Raw genomic sequence first — 22,336 nt, forward strand, 5'->3', positions numbered from 1 at the left:
CTGACAGAATCTCACGGGGAACAGCCAATCCAGCCCTGAGCTACTTAGCTGGATTTAGGGCTGATTTTACTCACTGTGCAAGAGCGAATGGTGGAGAGCAAAAGCTGAAAGTCTCCTTGTCTGTCAGGAAGCTCAGAGCTCTGCTTAAGATCCTGGAGTCATAAGTGCATCTAGCTGCAGGCTACATTTTCCCCTTGCCATGTGGCTGAATTCTCCTTTCTAGTCACTATAATATTTGGACTTTCCTCACTTCTTTTGAGTAGTTGGGGTGGTTTAAATTATAATAAAATGGACACATGGTTATAAGTTGGATAAGCTGTCCTTGTTTTTGTCCAAGTTAGACCGTAATAATGAGGCAAATTAAACACCAAGAGCAGGCAGGGGGCTCCCTGAGGTAGTGCAGTGGCTTTTCCATTCCCAAGAGGGAGGATAGCAGCCTCTGGGACTCAAGTTGGGGAGGGGTACGTGCACGAATAGAAGGAGCGATGGAAGATGGGACGGAGAGGGATGAGAACCACAGACACCCTATGGGCACAAGATGTCTTGTGGGTGTAAGGAACTGGAATGACATGAATACTGAGGGAAGGTATATGAGGCACTGCAATCTGAGAAAAAAACCTCCAAGTAGCTCAGTGTTGAGCAGAGGGACAATTGTATCATTGTATTTTTGATATATGCATTGCCTTCATGCCCAGAGAAGCCCAGAGAAGCCAAATGTTTTCCACAGTCGCACTGCACACCAATAGCCATAGAGAATATTATGAGATATATTTTTCTAGACTTTTGCCATGATGTTTCCTCTGTATCTCACTGTCCATTTCTGTCTATCCACCTATCGTCCATCCATACATCCATCTGCAATCTCACTCTTCCCTCTGTCATCTTTGTATTGTTTTATTCCACCAAATTCAGCTTACTATTGTGATGCAAAGTAAATATCTCTCTAAGTAAGGAAAACTCTTAGGTAATACTATATGTGATAACTGCTTTTTTTGTTTTTGTTTTTTGATAACTGCTTTCTATTCCAAGGTAAGAATGAAAAGTTGTTCATTTACCCAAAAACATAGTGTTACAGGTTTTGGTTACTTCTGATTTTTACTACTATAAAGCACATCAGCATTCTTAGAAAACTTTGAGACTCTGTGATAAATTTTTCTTAGCATAAATTTGGAGTAAAGAGCTGGGCATGGTTGCACAAACCTGTAAACACAGGAATAGAGAGGCTGAGGCAGGAGGATCTTTGAGTTCAAGGTCTGGGGTACATAGTGAGTTTAAGGCTACCCTGAATTACATAGTGAGACCTCTTATAAAAAAAAAATCCTTTTAAGTTCTCTGTACTGGAAATGTTGAAATTGAATTTGTGGCTAAGATTTACCAAATCGCCTTTCCAATACTTACGATGGTAAGGAAGTTCATGTGCCACACACTTCCTGTTCTGTTTTTGGTAGTAGGCTCTAGCGCAATCCCACTAAGGTACTGTTGGGGGGACACTGTCCCAGGTGTGAGGCCAGGGAAGCAGGTGAGACAGGTGAGGAACTCCCTTGTTCAGGAAGTGCCAGAGTCTCTTGGTGAACATCTTGGTCAGAGGAGCAAACAGAAGGAAGCGTAAAGAGCCTGTGAACGTAAATTGTCCTCCTCTCCACCTCCCTCCCAGGTGCTGTCTCCCCTGGCCAAGAACCTCTTCCACAGGGCCATTTCTGAGAGTGGTGTGGCTACGACTGCTGGTGGATCCATCAGAAAGGACATCAAGCCCTTGGCTGAGGTAGGACACACTGTGCATAGCTTGGGTACCCTTTTTCCTATTTTTCTTGAATCCTCAGGATTTTTCTTGTGGGATGTAGCTAAGGTGCTGCAAACAACCCTGAAATTGGAGTGACTTAGCAGAAAAGGTTTCCTCAGAACTCACATTAGAATCACTCTTTCTACTTTCTTGTGTGTCATTGTGTGAGTCGGCTTACTCAGGTCTCCTGAGATTCTAGGCCAGTTGTAGTGAGTGAGAGACATGATGCGTTCATAGGGGAGCAATAAGTGTGCTCATATGGATGATGAACCTGAGACGTAAAGACACTGAGAGGCTTTCCTGAGTACAAATGTGTAGTAAGTAAAGGATGTAGGATGAACCAAGACAGGAATACTGTCTTTTTAAAATTATTTATTTATTTATTTTTGGTAGCAGGGATCTAAATTGGTTCATTGTACTTTCGAGGCAGGAAGCTGAAACACTGAGCTAAATCTCCACCTCAAGCTAAATCTCCAGCCCTGGAATTCTGGATTAGAGCACTTGCATTCCATTCCAGTTGTCTTCAAGACGTTCAATTTTGAAAATATCATGCCCATTTGTGTGTGTGTGTGTGTGTGTTTGTGTAAGTGTGTGCGTGATTCCGTATGATAATGGGGAAGGAGACTGTGTAAATTTTAATAGAGATAGGGTATCATAGATGCAAATATTGTGTAGCTGAGACTTAGAGAGACTGAGGGCCTTTCCTGAGTCCAAATATGTAGTAAGTAATATGTAATAACAAATAGTTACAGAGACCAAGAAATTCCATCTAGAGTATTCAGAACTATCCTCTACTACCTTCAGAAAGTTAGCAATGGATAGAAACTCTGTATTTTCATCGACAGAGGGGAGAGACATTGCTCTTGAACTCTGCTGTTGTCTGTGATCTCTATAGCATATTGCTGTTACGGCCGGGTGCAAAACCACAACATCAGCCATCATGGTTCACTGCCTGCGCCAGAAGACAGAGGATGAACTCTTGGAAACCACACTGAAATTGGTAATTTTGTCCATTAGGTGGCCCACTGCTTATACTTGGTCACAGACTTCATCTGTCCAGCTGCCCTCTTACATTAAAGAAAGCCTTTTACTCCCCTCTTCTGTACTTATGTCCAGTGCAGTCCATGTAGTGTCCTTGTTCTCTGAGCCCAGCCAAAGAGATATCCCCAGTGGGGATAGCCTGATATGGCTGGGGCACGGATTAAAGAATCAACATGTAACCCAGGAAGGCTTCTCACCACAGTCTCTGCCTTTGTCTCCACAGAAATTTATTAGTCTGGATCTTCATGGTGACCCCAGAGAGGTAAGGATCTTTGACTATATGATTACAAATTATGAGTCTTTTACCTCTTTAAAAGGTAATAAATCTGGAATGATTGTCACTTCTGTGTGTACAATTCTGTGACCTGAGAAGGGGAAGCCAGAGTAACACAGCCAGGAGGAGCAGACGTGGGATTGGCACCCACTCCCCTGTCTTTCAGTCCAGGGCTCTAGTTAGCAGATCTGCACCTCATAGGCTTAGCTATGGTCTTTTCTTTTACATTTACCTCTTTAAAAGGTAATAAATCTGGAATGATTGTCACTTCTGTGTGTACAATTCTGTGACCTGAGAAGGGGAAGCCAGAGTAACACAGCCAGGAGGAGCAGACGTGGGATTGGCACCCACTCCCCTGTCTTTCAGTCCAGGGCTCTAGTTAGCAGATCTGCACCTCATAGGCTTAGCTATGGTCTTTTCTTTTACATTTCCTCTTCCCGACATCACAGTGAGACAGGATGCTACATTAGAATCGCTCATTCTCAGGAGGCAGAGATAATTGCATGAGGAGCTCTGGCGCCTACAATGAATCATGAGGCTGATTAGCTGTGCAAGGAGGGAATCTTGGATCCTTCTTTCTTCCTGCTCACATCCTAACAGTTGCTAAGCTCTTGTGACATTAGTTGGACACCATATGGCAATCATGTCCTATCTCTGCTCCTTCTCCAAAGATGCCTCTGGGAATCCCTAATACTTCTATTCTGAACTCTTGCAAAAACCCACTTCATCACAGAACTTCGACCTAGATTTCAAAGAAAAGCTGGTAAGGCCAAGGTGATAGTATCTGAGTGCCTGGCAGGACTTCCGGAAAGGATGAAGAATGAGGCTGAGGGTGTGATGTGAAAGCTGTAACGGAGGTCAAAGGAAGTTGGAGATGTCCGAATTTGCAGCATGAAGAGAGCTGCAAGTTCTGCAGTTTGGAACACACAGACTTAGACCCCATTGTTGGAGCCCTGAATTCTGTGGCCACTGCCTATATCCAAGGGGTCTATGCAATGGCCAAACCCTCAGATGTCAGAGAAGGACACATGGGTGTTACTTGGTGGGGGGGTCCCAGAATTTGTGTTTCTTTCTTCCCTAGAGTCATCCCTTCCTGCCCACTGTGATTGATGGAGTGCTGCTACCCAAAACAGCTCAAGAGATTCTGGCAGAAAAGAATTTCAACACTGTCCCCTACATTGTGGGAATCAATAAGCAAGAGTTTGGCTGGGTCCTTCCAATGGTGAGAATACACAAACCTCTTAGACAGATACACTCCTCTACTGATCTTCCCTTGATCTCTGGTTCCATGAGTGCCTCCTTCTTCAGCCTCCACTAAGTGTAGACTGCTGACCACATGAGCACAAGTGGATATTTCCTTGGAAACCTCCTGAATGGACATCTGCCCTGGGTGGGACAACCCTGGGAAATCTTTTCCTCAAACACTCTTTCATCATCTTCTCATCATGTTATCCTCAAAGTACAGTCTGGGAGGGCTGCAGAGATAATGATTATGCAGATGGAAAATTAAAGAGGCCTAGAATGGGGAAAACCAAGGATTTTAGGAGACTCTGCCTGAGATGCAAGAGAGTCCACTGTATAGTTGGACCCACAGGTATCCGATCTCACATGTGTTCTCAGGATCCTCACTGGAAAAGTTCAGAGAGTTCACATCTGCTAGAGTTACAACTGACTTCTAAGAGGCAAGAAGGGCTTTTCCTCTGACAAAGCTAAAGCTAGACACTAGTTGTAGCACTAGAGCAGGTTTCATTCAGTAAATAATCTGATAGCAATAGGGAAAAGGTCAAGTATGACCTGAACTCGAATCCCTGACACCAAGTCTGGTGATGTTTCCAGATGCCTGAGCTCAGGGATCCATGTGGGTTTGAGAGGTGAATTCACACATGTGGCAAAACCAGTGGATTTGTTCATCCGTGATCTTCTGAGGGAGAAACAGGCTTCTCTCTCTTCATGACAGCCGTGATGAAAGTTGAAACAAGGCCTTCCCTGAACTTCAGCTTCACCTTGTACAGGGAATGACAGAGAGACCAAGAATTTCCTTCCCAAATGTTTTCATTCCAGAGAGGTTATGAAAAATCTGAAAAAGAGAAGACAGGGCCTTGAACAAATACTTTTGGACAGGAGATGTAAACTTCACAAAGCAGAGAAATAGCAAGTTTTCTAAAGTAACTTCTCTGAGATAGGGATCAGGGGCTGGTATTTGTATTCCATGTTTTAATTAGTGAAAATGGTGATTATTGCTGAAATCTTTGAGTGTTCTCAGGCATTTCAGGGGTTTGGGATCAGCCAAGGACGCAGACTTAAACTTCTAAACTCCTCTAGAGTTTTGGGCTAAGTCTATGTGTACAGAGATTAGGACAGAGTATCACATGTTAAGATTTCTGCACTTGTCACTTTGGAAAGATCTCAGAGGTTATCAAAGGAACAAAGTCATGATGATTGATTTTTGTCTTCCTCAGTCATCTGTGTCTGTGTCCACTGTCCCTGAGTCCTGTCCTTCAGCAGTGTTCTAGCCTAAATGTTATCTTGCTGCTTGAATTATCATTGTGCCTCCAGCCTGACAGATACATACAATTAAGGTGTGTTTTTTGTACTCATTGAGTTTCTGGCTATAAGTCCATATATTACATTGATGTTTTTTTAAACTCTTGAAAGACCCAGGCTTATCAAGAGCCAACCAGGACCTTTTGACAATGTCTTGGTTAGTTGGCCCGTTTGCTTCTCCCCGTTAATCCATGAGAATTCATAAATGTTTATACTTTTTAAAACAGATGTTTGGCTATCCACTTTCTGAAGGTAAGATGGACCAGAAGACGGCTGCATCACTCTTATGGAAGTCCTATCCCATTGTTGTAAGTAACTGGGAAATTATGGGATTGGATGAGGAACAAGCAAAGGGTGGGGGCTTTCCCAATATCAGACAAATTCTATGGCACAAAATAATCTGGAATCTAGAGTTCTATCCCATTTTTCTGCCTTTCTCACTTCAGGAAGGATTTGCACAAAGCTCAAGAGGTTGGCCATTAACGAGGCTTCCTGGGTGGAAAAGCCACCTTACTCACCAGATGGGGGTAGTCACTTTCTTGATGCATTTCAGAACATCCCTGAAGAGCTGACTCCAGTAGCCACCGAGAAGTATTTAGGAAGGACAGACGACCCAGTCAAAAAGCAAGACTTGTTCCTGGACTTGATGGGAGATTTGATGTTTGGTGTCCCATCTGTCTATATGGCCCGTGGCCACAGAGGTGAGTCACGGAATTTAGAAGGTAGAGAAACATTAAATTACCAGCTATAGTGTCTGACCTGCCCACCTGCTAGCATAGACAAATGTGAAAACTGCTGAGGATCAGACGTGAAAGGTGACCCAGGAAACAATTGTAGACAAATCAACGATGCATAGCCAAGTGTACATACACTCTGGTAAGCCAGAGCTGAGGAGCCTTGAAGTGAGCAGGAGAAACATCTTGGGGTTATGTTGTCTGTGTGGCAAGGAAGGTGGTATTTATCCACCAATGCCTATTTATCACTGAGTGAAAGTTATCTCAAGATATGTTTAATTCTTTGGCATATTTATCTGCAGCAAACATGGGTAAGAGTTTCTTGTGTGAGGCCAATTCTGAGCAAAGAGCAAAGGCTTCAGGAAGTAGAAGTCAGGCTGCTTTGTCCAGAAACAGAAGATAGAAATGAGACAGCAAAGCATCTGCTAGGCCGCCTTCTTACCTGAGGTTACGGTGTGTTGGACTGAAGGATGGTTTTTGAAGGTTTTCAGTGTTGAAATTAGATTTACATTAGGTAGTTCAGTATGGAATCGGGGGACATGTAGGATTTAAGTATGTGATGAGAAGATTATCTAAGACCAAGAAAATCAAAAGAAGAGGACAATAGGAAAGGGAGAGGGGTGAGCTGTAGTGATTTTCATTGTCTTCTGGCTTCTGTCCATCTTGCTGAGTGCTGGTGTCAGCCAATTGAAGGCCAGCTGAGGACTATTCCAGGACCACCTGATGCTGACCCAAGGCTGTGTGAACAGAGTATGAAGTCAGGACAGATGAGCTCACTTAGATGGGTGTCATCTTCTGGTTATCATTCGGGGAAGCTCATGGTACCCTCCTGCCTCTATTCTTAAACCCAGAAGTTGTCTGTGGCACAGACCTCTCGCCCTAAAATTCTGGAAAGATTTTAAAATTCTGGACTTCATAAGAAAAAGCTGTGCCGTAACTTTCCCATTTCAGTATTTTACTTGCAGCAGTTGCAGTTATCTTTGAGCATCTATAGGTAAGAAGAAAAAGAATGAACAGTGTACAATAAGATATTTGAGAAAGAGAGAAAGAATATTTGTATTACTCTAAAGTTATTAAGAAATTACATTTATATAAATTTATGGTGTAAATAAAATGATTATTGATATATAGAATATTACATCCAACTGATCAGCATACCTATCGCCTGAAATATGGAACATTTTTATAATGACAAGACTTGAAATTTCCTCTGAAAAATTCTGGAATATATCTTATTCTATTATTATTTGTATTTGCCACACTGTGCAATACAAATTAAAATAAATAAAAAAGCAAATCAAAGAAAAGAATGCTCCTCCTCTCTTAAATTTTGTAACTTCCCACTGTCATTTCTCTCTTTACCTTATGCCTGATCTATGTAACTACCATTTTTCTCCTGGTCTCATGTGTTTAACTGTTTCAACTTGAACATATAAGAGATAACAAGAGATTTTTGTCAGTCTCTGCTTGCCTTGCTTCATCTAGCACAGTGTTCTCCAATTTCATTCCTGATGTTACAGAGCACAGAATTATCTCTTTTTGAAGGCTGGTAGTATTCAGTAAACATATGTATAGACATGGATATAAACCTACATATCCATATATCTATATCTGTCTTCATATAGATATATCACATTTTTCCTATGCACTCTTCCATTACATCAGTTTGATTTTGTGTGCAGATCATTATGAATAGTACTGCAATGAACACTAGAGTGAAGACCTCTCTTCAATAAATCAGTTTCAGTTATTTTCAGTACATTCTCAGAAGTACTCAGAACCTGGGTCATACGGTAACAACAATTTTTTGATTAGTGATAGTTTCACTCATACTGATACTTTAAATATGTTCTCTTTCTCTAGATCCTTGCTAACATTTATTGCATGTTATGTTTTTCTCTTCTTCTTCCTTTTATTACTACATTTGGATGACATAGTGTTTATATTACATCTCAATTCCTTCCTGCCCCCTTTCCCTCTACTTCCCTCTTTGCCATATTTGATTCATTTATTTATCTTTTAAGTCTTCACAAAATTGTCATATGTACAGATGAAAAGCCACATCAAGAGGCCAAAAGAAAACATATAAAACACACGAGACAATAACATTAAATCAACTTTTAGATACATTGTCCATGCTTGAATAAAGTAATTTTTCCTATTCTTTCTCTTTTATTTTGCACTTTATTTTGTATATTGTTTTTCATATAAGAGAAACCATGTGATATTTAAGCAACTATGTCTGATTTACTTTGCTTATCATTATGGTCTCAAGGTACACCCATTTTCCTACACATAACTCAAATTTATCCTTCTTTATGACAGAGTAGTACACCATTGTGTATAAATATCACATTTTGTTGATCTATTCATCTATTAGTGGACATACAGGCTGCTTCCAAGATTTAGTTGTTATGAATTGAGCTTCTATAAACATAGACATGCATACATCACTATGGTATGATGTCTAACTCTTTTATGAAGATACCTGAAAAGGGAATAACTGGGTCAAGTGGAATTTCTAGTTTTAAATATTGGAAGACACTTAAAGACCAGATCTATAGACAGAAAGTAAAGCAGGAGGCTCCAGAAGGCTTCAGGGAGAGATATAGTAGTGGAAAGGACCAGTGGATACTGTGAACTACAACAGCTGGTGAGTGACTCCAGCCCAAGTGGCCACCATATTTCCTGGAGAGCATGCTTGGTCAGACCCCATTCCAAGAAGGGCTCAGATGTCTGAACCTAAGACTCAGATCAGCCCACAGAACAGCTTCAATTCAGGCTTCTCAGTGTTATACTCCCAAAGTAACAGAGTAAGGGACAACCACAGGAGGCAGCCATGGTTAGGGAGTCATGTTCAGGCTGGAAAGAGATCTCCTGAACTAAAAGACACACCCCCACCCGCTCAGCCAGAGGCCAGGTTCAGCATGAGATTTGATAGTCACAGAATTGGTGTCCTTCCCCTAACCCTGATGCCTGGTGGTGCCTGTGTGCAGGACATATCTGGGGTCTGATTGCCTTCTTTATCTACTAGTGTGAGCAGGGACGGAGTTGGAAACTCACAGAATGGTTGTGGGTGTTGGGTATTGTGTCCGAGATTAAAAGCTGAATAATACATTGATTTGGAAAGTTGTGATTTTCTATGAATTTAAGATCCAGTGTTGCTATGAAGAATGATGTTGTGCTCTACTAGCATGCATAGGGATTGCAGCAACCCCACGGAACACTTTGAGTAGTACAAACATTTCAGCACCATTAATTCTTCCAAACCATGAACATGGGATATCTTTCCATTTATTGCGGTCTTATTTTTTCAATATATTATAGATTTCAGTGTATAGTTATTCACTACCTTGGTTAAATTTATTTCTACTTATTTTGTATCTTTGTAGCTAGTGTCAATGGGACTGTTCTCTTGATTTATTTCTTGGATAGTTCAATGTCAATGTACAGAAATATTATGATTTTTGTGTTTTCATTTTGTATCCTACAGCTCTTCTGTATTAATTTCCGTATGTATTTTTAATAAAGCCTGTAGGGCTTTCCGTGTGTATAACAAAGTCATCAATAAAACGTGACAGTTTTGTATTTGCATTTCCTAATTGGATGTCTTTTATTTCTTTTGATTCTCTATTGCTTTGACAACAAGTTACAAAACAATATTGACTAGAAGGGTCCAAAAAGGCATCCTTATTAAATTTAAGATTGTATAGAAAAGGCTTTCCATTTTTTAGCATTGAACATATTGTCAGATCGTATGGGTTTCTCATATATGGCCTTTATTTTACTGAGGTATGTTTGTTTGATCCGTAATTTGGTGAATATTTTATCATGAAAAGATGATTGTTTTATTAAATGCTGTTTTGGCATCTAGTGATTTGATATTATGTTGTTTGTTACATTTACTGATTTATATATGAAGAAATGTTTCTGCATTTCAGAGATAAGACTTTCTGCTTTTGTTTTGTTTTGTTTTGTTTTGTTTTGTTTGGTACCGGGGCTCAAACTCAGTACCTTGCACTTGTGAGGCAGGTGGCAGAAACACTGAGCTAAATCCCTGGGCTGAGATAAAACTTTCTTGACAATAATAGATTATCTTTATAATGTATTGTTGAATTATATTTGTTAACATTTTTGTAGTTTTGCATCTATGATTATTAAGTTTATAGTCATAATTTTCTTTCCTTGTAATATCTTTACCTTACTTTGATATCTGTGTACAGCTGTTATCATGGAAAGAATTTGGAACTCTTTCTTCTTTGTCTTTTGGATGAAGTGGAGATTTATGTTAATTTTTCTATAAATTATTAGCAAAATTAATCAGTGAAGCCATCAGGTATAGGGTTTTTATTTGAAGGCGAGTTTTGTTATTGGTTCAACCTCTTTACATATTATTGGTCTGTTCTAACTATTTCTTCTTGATTGAGCCATGATAGATTATATTAAATTCTGCAATTTGCTTTTGGTAACATGTCAATTGTAATAATATTAATCCAAAAAAACTGGGAACATGAAGGTCTTTCCATCTTCTAGTACAATCTTGTTTTCTGATATTCTCATTGTAGACATCTTTTACCACCTCACTTACATTAATTTCTTGGTATTTAGGGTTTTCTTTGAAGTAATTAGAAATGGAATCATTAGTCTGATTTTTCTCACCTAGTTCAGCATTAATGAGTAGAAAATCTATTGATCTGCTATGTTGGTTTTGATTACGTCTACTTTGGTGAATTTTGTTTATCAGCTATAAAAGCTTTTTGGTGGAGTCTTTAGGTTCTTTGAAGTATAGGATTTTCTGAATGTGGAATTATGAATTATTTCTTTCCATTTTTCCTGTATTTCTCATATTTCTCACTCTAGGCAAGTAGGTAAAAGTGTAAAATTTTACCAGTAGCCTAATGTATGGTTGATGTTACTGTCAATATGATTTATCTGTAAACTTTACAACAAATGCAAAATGTTGAGAAGGGCCGGGGATTCAGATCAGTGGTGTTGCTGCCTGCCTCTAAGCACAAGGTCCCAAGTTCTATCTCCAAAACCAAAAAACAAAACAAAACAGAATGTTGATATGGTCATTGTTAGTCCTTCAGTGTGTATTAGTCCAGAAGGAGCAGGGTTTGATGGCTCCAGTGATTCATTTAGAAATAAAAGCAGCATCTTGGGTCATGCCCTAGGGAGCATTCAGGGTGAATAGGTACAATACAAGTGAGAAGAGAGATCAGGAAAAGTTTCCTTAGCATTTATCTTTTGTGGCATTGTCTTATCATAATGTCTTGACATACTTCTACAAGCAGAAATAGGATATATGAAATGACTGAAACATGAAATCAAGAGTTTTGTGTTTTTTCTGAAGGATATGAAGTATATTTTCCCCTTCCTGCATATGTTTGCATCTGACTATCCACCTGTTCAAAAAAGAAGCTTAGAAACGCCTTACTCTTCCCTGAATGGGTGACGCAATCCCTGGGAAGACTCAAAATGTAGCTGAATAGATGACACCTATTAGGCCATAGGTACTCTTTTAATGAACAAACACCAGTGTGTTATCAGTAAAACACTTCCTGTCTGTCAGTTGGATGCACTGTATTTATTCGTGCTATCAATCAATTCTGGTTCAGATCTCACCATCACTTAAACGAGCAGTGCAGGCCTAAGCAAGTCAAACAATGTTCTGTAACATTATTTCTCTCCTGTGCTGCTAACTAGTGGCTTCCTGCAAGGTGGAGGACTTGACAGCATTGAAGTTTATATCTAGTAACGTGAACTGTGCATGATCCATGTCTTCTCAGATGCTGGAGCCCCTACCTACATGTATGAGTTCCAGTATCGCCCCAGCTTCTCACCAGCCATGAAACCCAAGACAGTGGTAGGAGACCACGGCGATGAGCTAGCCTCAGTATTCGGTGCCCCAATTTTAAGAGGTAATGGTCCTTTGCTGGCTCAAATTAGGAAGCTTAGATGCCAATCTCTTTGATAGCCTTGAGCAAATTTCTTCTGTCCTGTTTAGTGACAGGGTTGAACAATGTACAGCAAAACCTAACCTTTCCTATGTCCGAACATGCGTGAAGGCAGATGTATCATGCACCACTGTTGTAGTCACTTTCAGAGTCCTGAACTGTGACCTCAATGAGAAAAGAAGTGGTTACTTATAGGGCTACTGCTTGATTTCTCACTCACAAGAGGATATAATAATGTGAGTGGGTGAGAGATCAATAGGTTATACACACATATATATATGAAGCTCATATATGCACAGTAATATAATATTTAATTAAATCTTTCACAAATGTCTTCAACATCCTAAGTCTCAGTAGTTGCATACAATATGTGATCCATCTAATGACCTTTTATGACACATATATTATGTACATTAATGAAGTTGCCTCTGGTAACTTCCTGCTCTGTGAATTCTTAGTATCTTTGACACATATATATATGAAGCTCATATATGCACAGTAATATAATATTTAATTAAATCTTTCACAAATGTCTTCAACATCCTAAGTCTCAGTAGTTGCATACAATATGTGATCCATCTAATGACCTTTTATGACACATATATTATGTACATTAATGAAGTTGCCTCTGGTAACTTCCTGCTCTGTGAATTCTTAGTATCTTTGAAATTTTGATATTTTCTAGACTCTATAAAACTGTAGGTGTGTGTAGGACATTGAGAAAAGATTAGAAGCTTCAAATCTTGGCAGGTAAAGGACAGCCTCTGTTGACATTTTGATTCTGAGGTCTAAGTGGCCATGAAAGCCAATTTACAGACACACTACATATCTATTGTGCAGTCTTATATCAGTCATTCTCAAGCTGAATGTATGCACCAAATAACCATGATCATCTTAATATACAAATTTTGACTCAGCAGATGTAGAATAAAATCCAAGGCCTCCATTTCTACCACCCTCTTGGCTATTGCTACTCCATGGGCTCATCTACTCCTCTCTGAATGCCAAAGTGTTTCTTGTTCATTTTCCACACAGGTAGTTCCTCTGAGGAGGAGATCAATCTCAGCAAGATGGTGATGAAATTCTGGGCCAACTTTGCACGTAATGGGTGAGGCTGGAACAGGGTGATGTGTGATTGGATGTACCTTTGGGGGAAGAGAAAACTTTTGACGCTTCAGTAACCAAACCCCTAACCCTATGTACTCATCTGAAAATGAGAGCTACCTTAGTAAGAATTCTGTTGCTGTGAGAACATACTTGAGATAAATTAATTTCAGGGAGGAAAGGTTTCTTTTAGCTCACAGTTTCAGAGGATGCTGTCCAAGGTCACTTGGTTCCAGTTACTTGAGACTGTAGTGAGCTAGACCACCATGGCACGAACTGTGGTACTGCTGCTTATTTCATGGAAGCCAGAAGGCACAGACAGGTGAAGGGGCTGTGACCCTAACACACTTTCAAAGGAGCACTCTCATTGACCTACTTCATCCAACTAGACTCCACCTTGCAGCTAGGCAGCAGCCACCTCCCCAAGCACCATCAGCTTGGGTTAAAACCCTCAACAGATGAATTTTGGTGAACATTTCTAATCTAAACCATAATATTCCTTTCTGGCTCCCAAAGGCTCATGCTGATTTCACATTGTAAAATATATTCTGTCCACATTCAATATTTCCCATAATTGTAGTAAGTACTTTCAGAATTGGGCAAAGGTCCAAGTTGGAAGTCTCCGAAACTCAAGATAACTCTTAACTGTGAGCACCTGCACAAATGAAGTAACAATTACCTAGTTCTAAGGTTTGTACTTCCTCAACTATTCTGGGGAAATATTCACATTCCAAAAGACAGGATTGGAAAATATCAAGGACAAGTGAAACCAGCAAGAGAAGTCTTAGGAGGGCAAATGCTATATCCTGAAGCAGAATTTCCAGATCCTGGGTACCTAGCAGTGACCTGTTGGCCGCCAGTGGCTTCAGTAGCCCTGTCTCCATGGTTGCTGTGTGCAGCGTGTATGACCTCTCTCTCTCAGGCTGACTTACCTTCCTGGCTTTCTCTGGCAGACATTCCACATTCCTAGCGTCCCTAACATTCTGGGATCTCCACTGCAGGTTAAGCTTTGCCCTCTCAGCTTCACACACCCCATCAGGGACTGTGTATAGGGGCCGTGACCCTCATGTACCCTCTCTTATCTCCCAGGCTTTCCTTGAAATATCAGTGGAAGCCGCCAGGACCCCTTAACTCTTAATTTAAACCCGTCGGAACAGGAAGCATCATATGGAGGACAAGATCTGCCCCTGGGCTGAGATGTAATCAGAACCCTCAGGCCAAAGCTGTAGTAGGCTCTGGGTATCTGGATGGGTTTACAGGTGAAAATGAAACCCAGAGAAACAACTTCCTTGGCCACCTTTGGGAGCAGGGCGTCCCTGGAATGGTTTTTTTCAAGGCCAAGTCATTGAAAAAAGTTTACTCTTTTGCATCCTTGAGCATAGGGGTCAATAATATCTGGCAAGTTCCCAAGATCCCCTCAGGGCAACTTTCCATTGTTCCAGTGAAGACACTGGGTTTCTATTTATGTTTTCATTAAGTTTCCTGGTATATTTTAGGTGTACATTATGATGACAGTCATAATAGTTTGTACCTTTACATGATACGTCTTGTTCTGCTTTTTTCCCTGTTCCCCTTCCCTCCCTACAAACCTTCCACCCCTGCCTATTTACAAAAGATTTGTTTCCTTTTTTTTTCCTTCTTTTCTCTCTCTTCTTTTTTCCCACACCCTGTGTGTAAACACCAAATTGTTTCTCTAGCGTGAGAAACTGAAAGTGTAAATGAGGACAAAAATGTAAAATAGATACAGTAAAATCGTAAGAAAATGCTCAAATGTATTTGTTCTTTATAGTGCTAGTCTCTTTAGTAGCTCTTGCTTCTCAGTCACAACTATAAACACCCTCCTTTCCTTACAAAAAACTACAAGCTTTCACTCTTTCCACTCTGCATTTTTTCCCGATTCTCACGGGCTAAAATCAGCCAGAAATACTCATTAATCCTGTGCTGCTTTGAAATTTCCACTATCGTATTTATTAGCCTGTCCCCTTTAAACTCATCCTTGCTCAAAATCTCAGGGAATGGACAAAAAGCAAACAAGTTCTTTTCCAGAATGTTACAGGGATGGCCTCTAATGCAGTTCCCAATAGAGCCCCAGTAGTTTCATCTGAAACCTCTTGGACACAGTCTCTATTTTCCACATTCCTATCAGCATTTTCACCTTGTGACCTCTCATCTGAACCATCCATTAAGCTCCACTTATAAAGTCATAGAGTTTCCAAATTCCTCCCACCAACCAATTCAAAGTCTTCTTTGAAACTACACCACCAGGAATAGACCCAGCAAGGAACTACTGCTCAACACCAATGTTCTGTGTTAGATTTCCAGGGCTTGGAGAAAATACTTTAGGTCAATTTGAAGAAGAAAAGGTTTGTTTTGGCTCATGGTCTCAGAGGTGTCTTATGTGGCTGCTTTAGCCCATATATTATGGCTGAACTTCATGGTGGAAAATATGTGGTTGGCAGAGATTCCCACCTCACTGCAGCCAGGACAGAGGAAATCAAAGTAGTGAGGGTCCCAACACACACTTCCAGAGTAGATCTTCCGTGACTTTTTCCCTCTAACTATACTCATTTGCAAAAGCTGCCACCACCTCCCCTCCCAAGAGGGAGATAGAAAGAGAAACATGGGGAGCCCTGTAAATGTTGGTTAACTGTGCTTTATTTCTTTTCCCAGGAACCCCAATGGCAAGGGCTTGCCTCACTGGCCAGAATATGACCAGGAGGAAGGATATCTGCAGATTGGTGCTACCACCCAGGCATCCAAGAGGCTGAAAGACAAAGAGGTAGCTTTCTGGACTGAGCTCACGACCAAGGGTGCAAAGAAGAAAACACCACTGAGAGAACACAGTGATCTCTGAATGAGAAGTGAAGCCAGTCCTGAGAGCCTGAAGCATCCAACACAGGCTTATTCTACAGAAGGTGCTTGGCAAGTGAAAAGGCATTAGACTGTAGAGACTGGAGAACTGTGGGAGTGGAATGAATCTAGGGAGGGAGAATGTTGGTATTCATGGTCTCAGTTTGGGGAATAAATGTTCTTTTCAAGACCAATTCTGTCTTGGGCTGGAGATGAATCTATCCTCCTTATGGGTGCAGGCAGTGTTTTGAGAACTTTTACCTGAAAAGGAACAAAGTCCTACACCATTGAGGAAAGAGCAGAAAATCCTTTTACCCTCATGGGGCTAGTGAAGACCTACTGAAGCTGAAGAGAAGGAAAATGTTCTATTCTTTCTAGTGTGGAACAAGAAACTGTTCTGCCCTGGTTCATTAGAGATCAGTTATTGCTGGAGAGAGGCAGGATGAGAAAGCTCCATCTCTAAGACTGAGGGATATTAGGTCCTCTAAGGTTGTGATGAGAACAGGACTAGAAGAAGCACTCCTGGGTGTTACCATGGAGTCAGCAGATGTGCGAAGTAACCTGTCCCAGTTATCTACTGCTAAAGGAGACTGAAAGTGTAGGGTCTGAATCACGGGCCTATGAGTGTAGGAAAAGTACAATAAAAATAGAGTCAAATTTGGGAGATATTACTTTTCAGTGTACTCTTAAAAGATCTTTCAATTTAATGTAAGTGATATTACATTTTTTACCATATCTAACTATTCTGAGTTGAATATTATATACCTAGAACAACCACTACCATTTTTTAAAAAATACTGCAAAATAATCCAATGGAGATAAAATGGAATCATAAAAATCTTCAGTCTCAAAGCAAGTAGACAAACAGATAAAAAGAAATAAGAAACACACAAATGTGCACATGGGAAAATACTGCTAAGATGACTGAATTTAATTCAGTCATATAATGAATCCATTAAATGAAAGTTATTTAAAAGTATCAATGAAATAAGAATGTCTTGTTGGATTTAAAAATCATCACTCAACTAAATCCTGTATAGTGAAGAATCTGACTCCATATTTTGATATTGACTGACTTTTTTTGTACTGGGAATCAAACTCAGGACCTTGTGCTTGCAAGGCAGGTGGAACCACTGAGCTAAATCCCTGGCCCAATTCATAACTTTCTAAAAGTACAAGTTTGCAGTACATAACAATCACATTCCTCATGGGGATCTTAATTCTTTGGGGATTTTTTGGTCTCCTTCCCCTCTCATCCCTCCAACACTTCTTCCCTTTTCCTCACTCCTTCTCTATCATATCTTGCCTTTTATCTGGGGAAGCTGATGAGAAAGTCTGGGTTCTTCCTCCTTTGGAGTCAATCAAAACTCCAAGCCTTAGCCTGTCTAACATGGCCCGATCATGTAAGAGCTCAGGGCCAGTATTTATTCCTCGCTCTCTCAAGCCATGATTGAGAGCCTAACCTGCCCCCCACAAAACCTCAATATGCATGTAAAAATTGTTTTTAGCTTCCTAGAGTAGTTGTGGCATCATCGGTCTTGACTTCCAAAACAAATTTTGGGTAAAAACACACCATAAATATAAGGACACTGGCTAAAAGTGGAAAAAAATGAATATGCAAAACAGATACTGAACAAAAAGGTTGGATGGCCATATTCATATTAGATGAATAAATGTTACAAATTATTATATATATATATATTATATATATTACAAATATTACATTATTTAATATTAAATAAATATTACAAGGAAAACAGAGAGGCACTACCAAACAACAAAGGGATCAATTCATTAAAAACCATGAATCTCCTCACTGCATACACACTTAATAACAGAATCACCCAGGCACTGCATGTTGTCTGTCCTTGTTTTAATACAAGGATTTGAAGACAGTAATTTTTGGATGTAGGAAATGATACTTAAAGGATTTAAAAATTACCATTAGTAATAATATTGTATACATCATGGTTACTCAGATTTCTTTTCTCTGGATAAAATACTCAACACCCACAATACAAAGGAAGTGCCTTTTGGGTCAGAATTTTCAGAGGATTCAGTCCAAGGTTGTCTGGCTTAAAGGAAGAAATGACACGGGAAAAGGATTGGAAGAAATCTGCTCAATCCATAGCACTCAGGTAGCTGAGAAAGGGAGGAGGAGCTGGATACAAGAATATGCTCTTCAAATTCAGGCCTCCAATGGACTGGTTCTTCTCACCAAGACTCATCTCCTAATAGCATGTTAACCTACTGACCTCACCAATGAATGAATCTACCCATGAATACAGCATCCCCATGATCCAATCATCTTTCAATAGCCACACTTCTGAGTACACATGACTTGTTGTGGGCATTTTAGGTCTAAACACACCATTTATATACTACCAGTACACCACACATCCTCAATCATAGGACCATTTTGGCAGATTGCTTGCTAAACAGAACTCAGTTCTAAATCCTCCAGATGTAAGACCCTCATTGTTCCTTTTTCCTCCCCACACGTGGTCAGATGTTTTATGGAATAAAAGTTGATAGATAAAAGCACTTGGCCTCTGGTTAATTGAGACTTTTTGATAAGGAATGTGAGTAGAAGAATCACTTGGAAGAATTTCCCATGATTCAAATATCCAATCACTTCCCAGCCCAGCTGATGTAGAATCTTCTGTAATAGGCTAAACATTTCTTTTGTTCAATGTGTAGGCATTCTAATGCACACCTTTCATTAAGAGTCATAGCAGTGTGGGCTGGGGATTTAGCTCAGGGGCACTGTGCCAGCCTCACAACGTCCTGAGTTCAATCCTGAAAAAAAAAAAAAAAAAAAAAAAAAGAGGATCATAGCAGCGTAGCAAAAGTATTTTCCAAACTACTACAATCTTCCCTAAAAAAAAATCTGCTTTATTATCCTGGACATCTATGATGTTGTAACCAACTGTAGCAAGGGCGACTTTCATTTTTTTAAAATGTTTGCAGAAAGGTAAGATCAAAGGACAGGCCCCTAAATGTACTGTTTTTATGCTCTGGAAAGCACTTCGGTAAGGAGCCACATTGCTTCTTATTCACTGGCAATTTGACTATACATCAAATATCAGTTATTGCCTTTTTTCCACAAGTGCAAAAACACAATCACGTTCTTATTAATTATTAAATAATTTTACAATTATCAACACAATGATCTTTCAAATTGATAGGATCCTCTGTGATATTGTGATCTGTGCATACATCAAATATTGATCGTGTCCACCCACTCTTCCTCTACACGCGGAATCCCCTTCCTGACTTCATCCCTCTGCCTTCTTCCAAGTCCCATAGTTGTTCTACTTTTAGGTCACCTTTAATTCTTTCTTTTTATATTTCTTTTTTTAATAACCACATATGAAAGAAAACATGTAATACTTGACTTTTTGTGTATGGATTACTCCAGATAACATGATGTTCTCCAGGCCCATCTATTTTCCAGCAAATAACAGAAATCCATTCTTCTTTATGTCTGATGAATACACCATTTGGTGTATATACCAAATTTCTTTTATACCTTTATCTAATGGTGGGCACCTAGGCTAATTTCATATTATGGCTATTGTGAATAGTGCAATAATAAACATGGCAGGAAGGTGTCTCTTTTGCATGCTGATTAATTTTCTTCTGATATATACTCTGGAGCGTTAGAGCTGCATTGTACTAGTTCTAATTTTTAGATATTTTGAGGAACCAGCATACTGTTTTCCATGGTAGCTGTACTAATGTACATTCTTGCCAACAATGGTATACATTGTTGGATTTTCTTCACAACTTCACCAGAATATATATATATATATTTCTTTTTTTGCTAAATAATAGCCCTCACAACTGGGTTTTGGTGGAATATCATGGCAGATTTGATTTCCATTTTCATAATGGCTCATGATATTTAGAATTTTTTCTCATATATTTCTTGGCCACTCTAATTTCTTTTTCTTTTGAGAAATGTCTATTTGGATCACTTGCCCGTTTTAAACTGGATTATTCATTTTCCTTCTTAAGCTTTAAAATTCTTTATATTCAGCATATTAATCCTTTGTCAACTAAATAGCTGGCAAAAATTTCTTCTATTCTGCAGGCTTCCTCTTCATTGGGTTGTTTGGTTTGCTGTGAGAATCTTTTTGATTTGATATAATCCTACTTGTCAATTTTTAGTTTTGTTTTTCTGTGCTTTTGAAGTCTCATCTAGAAAAATCTTTGCCAGGGTTTCCACTGTTTTTTTCTCTAGTAATTTTAGAGTTTCAGACTTTAATGTCTTTAAACCATTTTGCACTGATTTTTATACAGGGTGTGAGGGGACAAGATTCAGTTTTCTACATATGGCTATCCAGTATTTCCGGAACCATTTGATGAACAGGCTGTCCTTTCTCCAATATATACTTTTATAATTGTTTTAATAATAAATTGGCTGAAGATATGTAGATTTATTTTTTGCTATTTTTTATGAGATGGGATCTCACTATGTATGTCAGGCTGGCCTTGAACTCACCATGTAGCCCAGCCAGACCTCAAATTCACAGTGGTCCTTCTGCTTCAGCATCCTAAGTACTGGGATTACAGTCTTGTTCTACCATGCTTGAGTCATTTTCAGGTATTCTATTCTGTTTCAAACCATATTGATTTTGTTACGATGGCTCTATAGTGTTTTAAATTTAATTATTTGTGATGCCTTCTCCTTTGTTGTTTTTTCTTAAAATTACTTTTCTTATTTGGGATCATTTTTTCTTCTATGTGAATTTTAAAAATATTCTTTCTAGTTTTGTGAAGAATGTCATTGGTACTATATTCAAGACTGTGCTGAATCTGTGATCACTTTGGCTAGTATAGACATTTTTAACAATATTAATTCTTCCAACCCATCAACATTGGCAGCATTTCAACATTTCAGCATCCTCTTCAATTGCTTTCCTTTGATTATTTAATTTTTACTGTAGAGTTTTCTCCCATTCTTAATTGGGGTTATTCCTCATTATTTTATTCCTGTGGCTACTGAAAATCAGATTACTTTTCTAATTTTTCAGAATATTTATTATTGGCTTATAGAAAAGCTTCTGATTTTGATAGGTTGCTTTTGTATCCTGCTCTTCTTTAACCATTTTTTAATAGTACTAATTAGTCTTTTTGTGTTGTCTTTAGGGTTATCTATATACAGTATAATACCACCTGCCAACAGTGACAGTTCTTCCTTTCTTATTTGTAAGCCTTTTATTAGTTTCTCTGGCCACATTTCTCTGGCTAATTTCTAGCACTATATTGATTAAGGAACATGAGAATAGACATCTTAGCTCCTGATTTTAAAGGGAATGGCTTTAGATTTTTCTCCATTCAGAAGATATTTTCCTGCAAATGTGTCACATGTGATCTTTATGATGTAGAGGTAAGTTTCTCTCTCTCTCTCTTTCTCTCTCTCTCTCTCTCTCTCTCTATCTATCTTTTGTACCAGGAATTGAACTCAGGCCCTTGTGCTTGCCAGGCTGTGCTGCTCAGCTACACTCACAGACCAAGGCATGATTCTTAAATAACTAATTTATTCAGAGCTTTTATCATGAAGGGATTTTGAATTTTAGCAAGTTTTTCTGCATCTATTGAGATGATCATTTGTTTTTTTTTCCCTTGATTCCATTTATTTCAGCATTATCTTTATTGACTGGCAAAGGTTGATGAGCCCTTATATCTAGGAAATGAAGCTACCTTGATCAAAATATCTGATCACTTTAAATGCTGTTCAGTTTCTATTTGAAAGTAGTTCATTGAGTTCTCCCAAAGCTTCATGTTAACCCAAACTTATGCTCTTTGCCAGAAGCCTAGAAATTCTTTGGTATTGACTTCTACTTTAGGGCTGCTGGTGGCTCAACACCCACCCCACCCCTCATCACCCTTAACATTTCTCTCCTCATTATTATTGTCATTCCTGGGATCAAATCTAGGGCCTTATTCATTCAAGGCATGCATTGTACCCCTAAACTACAAGCCTATTCTCTTTCTAAATCTTTTTCCTTTCAGTGTTAGTTTGGTCTGGAAAAAGGAAAGTTGC

The 22,336-nt window shown here is 39.2% G+C and overlaps 1 protein-coding gene across 3 annotated transcripts in view; it reads left to right on the forward strand.

Moving 5' to 3' along the window:
• Positions 1-16,349, forward strand: part of LOC104866183 (liver carboxylesterase 1) — a 47,895-nt gene extending 31,546 nt beyond the window's left edge. For 2 of the 3 annotated variants that reach the window (XM_033758019.1, XM_033758020.1), the window contains exons 6-14: positions 1,655-1,762; positions 2,676-2,780; positions 3,045-3,083; positions 4,177-4,317; positions 5,867-5,947; positions 6,193-6,340; positions 12,163-12,294; positions 13,366-13,438; positions 16,105-16,349. In XM_033758019.1, the coding sequence (XP_033613910.1) occupies positions 1,655-1,762; positions 2,676-2,780; positions 3,045-3,083; positions 4,177-4,317; positions 5,867-5,947; positions 6,193-6,340; positions 12,163-12,294; positions 13,366-13,438; positions 16,105-16,288 (1,011 nt within the window). In that variant the 3' untranslated portion in view covers positions 16,289-16,349. The remainder of the gene's footprint in view (positions 1-1,654; positions 1,763-2,675; positions 2,781-3,044; positions 3,084-4,176; positions 4,318-5,866; positions 5,948-6,192; positions 6,341-12,162; positions 12,295-13,365; positions 13,439-16,104) is intronic. The other variant, XM_033758021.1, reaches the window with a different exon arrangement.
• Positions 16,350-22,336: the final 5,987 nt, after the last annotated feature.

This window comes from Fukomys damarensis, unplaced genomic scaffold (genome assembly GCF_012274545.1).
Source record: "Fukomys damarensis isolate Sample0158 unplaced genomic scaffold, DMR_v1.0_HiC HiC_scaffold_32, whole genome shotgun sequence".
NCBI lineage: Eukaryota > Metazoa > Chordata > Mammalia > Rodentia > Bathyergidae > Fukomys > Fukomys damarensis.